Source organism: Melanostigma gelatinosum (assembly GCF_949748355.1).
Source record: "Melanostigma gelatinosum genome assembly, chromosome: 17".
NCBI lineage: Eukaryota > Metazoa > Chordata > Actinopteri > Perciformes > Zoarcidae > Melanostigma > Melanostigma gelatinosum.
Window position 1 is genome coordinate 13,582,418 of NC_136650.1, and position 7,546 is coordinate 13,589,963.

Genomic DNA, 7,546 nt, shown 5'->3' on the forward strand with positions numbered 1-7,546 from the left:
GTGGGGCTCAACTCAGAATCAAAATCAGAATCCGCGCCACAACCATTCGGTAAAAGCAACCAATTGAGCCGGGTATGAATGGTAAATGTAATCTAATGTTGTAATGCTGCTGTGTGGGTGGCACAGTTAATATCATAGAGTGCGTTACGAATTAGCTGCATGGCCCATTGCCAACAAATCTATCACACAGCCACAATTTAATCTATGCTGCAAATGTTTGATTTTTATTTGTATAGTGTTTGATGACGAATATATTGAGATGAAATGTCTTAAAAGCAACAAGGAATTGTTAACACATTTGTCTACTTCCAATCCAGTTGATGATTTTTATAATATATTATAATAATTATAATTTTTTTTTTTTACAATGCTGTTTTTATTTCTGTCCTCAGGTCATTGCATCATCTTTCCTGTTGTTAGAGGAAGAGACTTACAAAGAAGAAACACATTTTCATACATCAGAAAACATCCGTCTTTCCTCACTCAGCACCAGCAAGACGGTCCACTGAATGAGTGGCTTGTCAGATCGCCTACATTCAGGCCAAACTGGGGCTCCAGTAGGCTGTGGTGGGACTCAAGCAGGGGAAAAAGCGTGTGTGGAGGGGCTGGCAGGGCCTGAGCTCTGGACCAGGGAACTCGGGCTCCAGGAGGGGTCCCAGGATCCCTCTAAAAATGGACTGGCACCAGTGACCTCCGACCTCTTTCCCTCCTCTCCTTCAGCCGTGGCGAACGGCCTCCATCAACAAAGAAGGCTGGGGCACAGCACCTGCCCGCGCGAGACACATACATTTGCAGAGACAGTTAGGGACATGCAAACGCACATTGACCCGGATGTGCACGCACAGGCTGTTTCGAAAGCACACATGGATAATTGTGGACACATGGAAATCAACCCACCTAAGGGTTCTGTCGGACCTGAACACTCCAGGACTATCACACCAGAGGCCATACACACAACCTCACCTCAACCCCTGCCTTTGGAACTTGGCAATCACCCTGCCTCCACCAATCAGCGGGCTGCCCGAGTCCTCACTGCAGAGACAGACAACCCTTCAACCTTTTGTCCAGTCCCTGTTGGTCCAAACCCAAACACAGGCTCTTCTCCTCTTCCTGTGGAGGCAGAGAAGAAGTACGCACTCCGCAGCTCTGGCCGTCCCCGCTTTCCCTGTCACCTGCGCAAATCCTCCCGCCTCCGCCGAAACTTAGAGGACGGGGAGAAGAGAGCAGGACGGGAGAGGGGAGTAGAGGAGGAAGATGAAGTATTGGAGGAGAAGATCTGGAGGGTTAAAGAGGAGGAGGTTGCCGTTGGAGAGAAAGAAGCGCATTCCTCTGTGGAGGCTAATCTCCCCATGGCTCCCTGCCCGACAGAGATTGCTCTTGCTCTAACTGTACCCAAACCTGCACCTAAAGCTATACCTAAACCTGGGCCCAGACTTGGGCATAAACCTGGACCTAAATCCAGGTCTAGGCCTGCACCAAAATCTGTCCATAAAGCAGCTCCGAAAAGTGTGAAACAGCGTCAGGCAGCACGGTCCATGGCTCATGGTGCTACCGCTCATCTCCCACTTGCAAACACATCCACCATCGCCGCACCTCTAACTGTGAAGCAGGAGCCTGTTGCAGAGGGGGTACCTCCTCCCAAAAACCGGAGACGTGGACGTTTTGTCGGTGTAAGTTAATTCATAGTTACATATCATTGTAGTTACTCTCTTGACATAACACACAGTTTCATTCCATGTATGGCATAGATGTTTATACAATTTACAATTGCATATGTCTCATGCTGGTTTCTGCTTTACAGGTGAGGAAGATTGTTGTCAAGGTGGCTCGCATTCCTGTCAACCTCAGCCGCAGACAGAAAAGCTACAAGATTTCCAATTTGGAGACAGTTACAGGGTCAGAAAAAGGCAATGATTGCAGACTGGAGGGCTCAGAGGTAGTTCGAGAGCCGACTGCACTTCTTCGAATGAAGAACAATGGAAAGAGTGTCATGGTGATGTTCCCTCCTGGAGAACTACCGGTTATTCTCAAACGCAGGCGGGGGCGACCACCGAAACAGGCTGTGCCAGGAATACCGGGAGAGCTTCCGAATGCGGGGAATGCTGGCGGTAATGGAGACCAGCCCAAGAAGCCCCAGAGACGGCGGCGGGCTAAACTCCCTTCCCCCTATCCATCGTATGTTAATGATACTAATGATGTGAAAACAGAGTATGGGGATGTTCTGTCCAAATTGGCCTTTTTAAACCGCCAGCCCCCTGCCACTGGCCGCTGCTCTCCCCCACGCTGCTGGACACCCAGTGAGCCTGAAAGCTTTCATACCCCCTTGGAAAATCCTGGAATATCCACCCTGCTCCACCGGCTCACTGGGTATAGACGCCCCCGAGGTGGCAGAGGAGGGGGCACTGGAAGAGGTGGAGCAGGAGCTGGGGGGATTGGGGGCAGTGAGCGCAATAAGAGCACATTCAGTGACTTCTTTGAATGCATTGGCAAGAAGCAGAAGCCAGGCCCCTTGTCTGAGCATGGATTACCTAAGAAAAGGGGGAAGGGTGCAGGTGGTAGGGGAGGGGGAATCGTAGGGACTGAGTCTGGAGGAGAGAAAGTAGTCAAGAAGAAACGTGTGAGAAAAAATGGTGCATGTAAAGGGAAGGGGAAGTCCATGGGACAGGACTGGCCCAATGGGGCAGGTGGCTGGGGGGAGGGGGGTATAGATAAGGAGAAAGGTTTGGGTGGGTATCAGCTCTGTGGATCTCCAAGGGGAGGCTTTTCCTCCTGTGAAGTTGGAAGGGTGGGTTCTTACAGCAGTCCACGAGGAAGCAGAGGGGTTGGGCCAGCTGGGGAGGACTCACAAAGCCTGTTTGCTGGATATTTCCGGTCACTCCTCGACTCAGATGATTCATCCGACCTGTTGGACATCTCCTCCTCGCAGTCAGACCACCGAAAAGCTTCATCCACCCCTGGTTATGAGCCATCCAGTCCAGCTGCGGGTCACAGCTGGTCCCCTGCGTTCCCCAAGTGGAGCTCCAAGGGTGCAAGTTCTGGGGTGGAGGGTTCACCCCAGACACATTGCTCCTCAGCCAGGCCTCCATACAGCTATAGCAACCTGGCCCAAACATCCCCCACCACTTCTACCTATCCCAAATCCACTCCGCCATCTCTCTCACACTCTCCTAGCTCCCCCCATCCCGCCTCTTTTGGCCAGTACTCATCTGGCTACTCCTCCTCTTCTGCAGTGCCACAGAGATCCTCAGATTGCAGCTTTGCATATGGATCTGGACACAGCGGTGGCAAGGCCACCACTGTTGGTCAAATGGGTTATTCTAGCTACCAGACAGCAGCCAGGCGAGGCTACAGTGGATATCCTGTAGTAGGTCATTCCTCCATGTTGCGGGGGGAGTCAACAGGACCCACATCACCAGGAGGAGGATACATGTCTGTGGCCAAAAGTAGCCCCTTCAGCTCCTCTTCAGAAGGTTACAAACAGTACAACACCAATCAGTGGAGCTACAGGTAAATCCCTTGTGCGTCCTGTCATTACAAAAAAAAAAATGAATTCAAGAAATGTCCAAGTGGCCTTTTCACACATATTCTGACTTGGTATGTTTTTGAATGAATCAGGGATTAAATGTTAAGTTACAAACTAAAGTCCAGCCGCAGCAGGATCAAAGAGATGTGAATTACGTAATACAAATGTTTCACTCCAGCATATCATTTTCAATTTTAACCATGTCCACCATGTCCTACTTAACAGTCGATACCTGACACTAGTGGACTCGGAGCTGAAACGTGCACTGTGTTTATCCAGCTAGTAATCTACAGTCAGAACATTCATTAACAGTTTCCTCCTCCGGTTCCTCTTACTGATTGGTGGAACTGCAACAAAGAGCAGTGGAAATTCAAATATCTGCACACATAAGTGCACACATTTTCCTCAAGTGCTTTTCATAATTTGCGTTGCTATATTTATGTTTCTTTTTTCAGACAAGGTTACGGTGGCTGGTCAACAGACAGCTTCGGGCCTCAGTACCACGGCTACAGCGAGTATGGGTCCAGTGAGTCCAAAGACATCTTGGATATCTCAAACTACACCCCCCAGAAGGCCAAGCGTCAACCTTTTCCTGAAAGTCTATCAGAATCCTCCTCTGACTCCTCACATCTCGGCTCTGCAGCCACTGGTAGTGGACCTAGCTCCACATGTGGCACGTACAAACTGAATGAGGCTGCTTCTGTTAGCGGAGAGGGGGGTCAATCAAGTCTGTCCAGCCTGGAGAAGCTGATGATGGATTGGCATGAGAGTGCTTCTGGGCCCTCGTATAACTGGAGCCAGAACGTCCTCTTCCAGGGCGCGGGAACCAGCAAACCCGGTCGGGGTCGGAGGAAACGGACTGACCCACAAGCCGAAAAAGAAGGAGGTTCTGCTTTCCACTCTGATTCCCCATCCAGTCCCTCCCCAACGCCTACTCCTGGACCTAAGCGGGGAGGGGTTGGAGGACGGGGCAGAGGGTCTAGAGGAGGCCGAGGGGGTTTGTCTCCATGTCAGAGAGAGCGGCCTTCAGGGGCCAAAGGCAGGGGCAAGGCTGCCTCTTCATCTGGAGCAGTGACTGCTGGAGGTCCAGAGGGATCTGGGCTGTTCCAGGACGGGCTGGACTATTACAGTGGAGACAGTAGTAGCCTCTCTCCCCTGGCCACTCCCAACCCTGCACCACCTTCCAGCTACCTCCAGGACCCCTGTGAGTACCCCTCCCCTTATTCTGCCCACCCCTCCACACCTTCCTCTGAGGAGCGATATCCAGCTTTATACCCTGGAGAATCCTCCTCTTCCCTCTCACCAAGTGTCTCATCTCCCCCATACCCTCCCAAGCCCACCCCTCCTCCACCCCAGTCTTACCACCCCGTCCCCTCCAGGACATTCTCCCCCTCCTGCTCTCCCTCACCACGGATAACACCCCTCTGCGCCACAGCGCTGAGTCCCTCGCATCGCCCCCCTCCAAAAGACCCACAGTTCTCACAGTATGACTCTCCCAGCTACTGCAGCTCCCCCTATTGGTACGGACAGACGTCGCACAGCGGCAGCCCCAGCCCGCACTCGCACAGCGCACACTCAAATTCAGCCGTGCACACACACAGCAACCCGCACACAAGTCCTCATGGAAATACACACGGAAATCCGCTCGCCAGCCCAAATGCGAATACACACACGCACATATCGGCCCTCCATGACACACACCATCACAACGCACAGCCCCACACCAACACCCATCCCACCTCACTGCTCCAGAGCAACCCCCTCTCCCACTCAAACCCCCACACCAACAATCAGCCCCACCACAATACACACACCAACCCCAACTCTCACCTAGCCACCCTCACACACTCCAACCCCAGTACCAGCCTCCACTCCCACTCAACACCTGTGCTTTATGAGGAGTGCAGCCCTCCCTCGACCTTGCCCCCCCACAAGCGGGATCTGACCCCCCACGCTATGAGCACAGGCCACCGCCAGGGCCCCTTGCCTCACTCCCCATACCCCAAACCTCCCCTGGACTCCTCGCCCCATCAGGAGGACACTGGTGGCTACTCCTTGTCCCACCAATCCTACCAGGGCATTGGACACCGCTACCCCTCCCAAGCGGCTCAGGGAGGCGGGGTGCTGTGCCAGCTCCTGGACACGGCCAATGATGACAGCTTCAGCGTCACCAGCCTGTAACAGCAGGTGAGTTTATTTCACGTTCGCACACACAATGAAGCCATCCTAGAACCGACTAACTCACCACGACTAGAGCTCTTATAGTCCAGAGGAGTGTCGGATCACTGAGGAAGACCATACTTTTGTTTGAAAGCAGTTCATTGATCGTTCTTTAATTGGACATTCAAGATAAGTAGAGAAAATACTTTCAAGATGTATTAATCCTTTTACATATACACCAAATTATGAAGCTCATCATTACTAGATATTTAATTGCATGATGAAGCACTGAAATATTTCACAAAACAGTTTTCAAATTCAAGTGAAAGTAAACTCTTAAATTGTAGTACAATTCTATAAACCAATAAAAGTAGAGTGCAACACCACCACAGTGCACTCCCCTAAGACTTGTAAAATAGTTTCAAGGTTCAATTCATTGTATGCTTTTCATTTTACAACTGTCGGAAATATCATAGTCTCATATTACTCTCTCTCTCTCTCTCTCTCTCTCTCTCTCTCCACCTCTTTCTCTCTTCCTCTGTTTTTCTTTTAGGTGCACTCAATCCAAGCTTTTACAGATTTGCAAACCTTTTTTTTTTTTTTTCCTTTATTGTTAAGGAGACTTCTTTGTGTAGAGTTTGTGAAATGAAGGGTGAGAATTTAGCTGCCAGCTTTGGACAGTAAAGCTTTAATTCTCCAGCATTGACAATCAATATCAACCGCAATTTATACACCCAAGCATGCACACACACACACACACACACACACACACACACACACACACACACATACACAGAAACAGACACACACCGACACGCATGTGCAGATTAATACACTACCTATACATGGACACATACAGTCATACATGTGAACACTCACTCACACTCTGCTGGAACGAGGGCATGGCCAAGAGGAGCTGACAGATGAATACCAGACGCTGATGGACAGAGACAAACCTATTCCCTTGCCCCTTCAAGTCCTGCTGTGATACACAGAGGACTCCGTTTCCCAGAAGTCTGTATCTCGCCAAATCTTTCTGGTCCTGTTCTGTACATCTGCAATATGTACGATCACACAACTCTCTCTCTTTCTGTTTCTGTCATCTGTTCGCTCTCAACCTCCCCTCCTCTGCTGAACCAGCAACTGTGTTCTGCACTCGAGCTTCACCAACCCCGCATTTCTGTCTTGTGCCCCAAAACGTGAACCGCATCTGAGCCCAAATCAACTTTTTAAATACCATGAGCCTAGCAAACGTCCCGCTCTGTGCACTCCTTGTGTTGTGTCCCATAAGAGAAAAGTGGACTGAACCAGTTTCTGCTCTTGAAATACCAGCATCTGTACATATGACTCCAGCTCCAAGCCAGAGGCCCCCGCTTCATTTTGAGGGTCCGTCATCAACACGCTCTCCTCAGCGTTCTGCCATGGTTTCTCTGCTCTGGGGGGAGAGCGAACTGCGGCATGGAGACCCAACATCCTGTGTTTTAATGTTTTAACTACAAGGGAAAGAGACATTGAAATCACACAATGGCCCCAAAGAGACTCTCGTTTTCTGTGTGCGAAAGTGAGACAGAGGGTGTGTTTGTGTGTGACTGCAGTAATGCATGTACTTGTGTGTATGTGTGCATTTATGTTGGTGTGAGAGCGTGTGTGTGTGCGTGCCTGTGGGGTCAAAAGGAGTGAAATTCCCCAGACACCAAAGTCTTGGCGGGGTCCCATTCTTTCTTTCACTCTCTCCCTTCTTTTTTCTGTGGTCTTGTGTTGTTTGGTGGTTTTTGTGATGAAAAAAATTGTATATCTGTCTGTTACATATCATGTACGTATCTGAGGTGCAAAATATTTAAATACACATTCTGTTCTTGCCAT

The 7,546-nt window shown here is 50.3% G+C and overlaps 1 protein-coding gene across 1 annotated transcript; it reads left to right on the plus strand.

Annotated features, from left to right (window-relative positions):
* On the plus strand, window positions 1–7,546 carry ahdc1 (AT hook, DNA binding motif, containing 1). Its single transcript, XM_079287610.1, has 5 exons — window positions 1–49; window positions 393–1,670; window positions 1,802–3,507; window positions 3,979–5,710; window positions 6,237–7,546. Exons 2-4 carry the CDS (start codon window positions 510–512, stop codon window positions 5,702–5,704), a joined length of 4,593 nt encoding a protein of 1,530 aa, XP_079143736.1. The 5' UTR covers window positions 1–49; window positions 393–509; the 3' UTR covers window positions 5,705–5,710; window positions 6,237–7,546.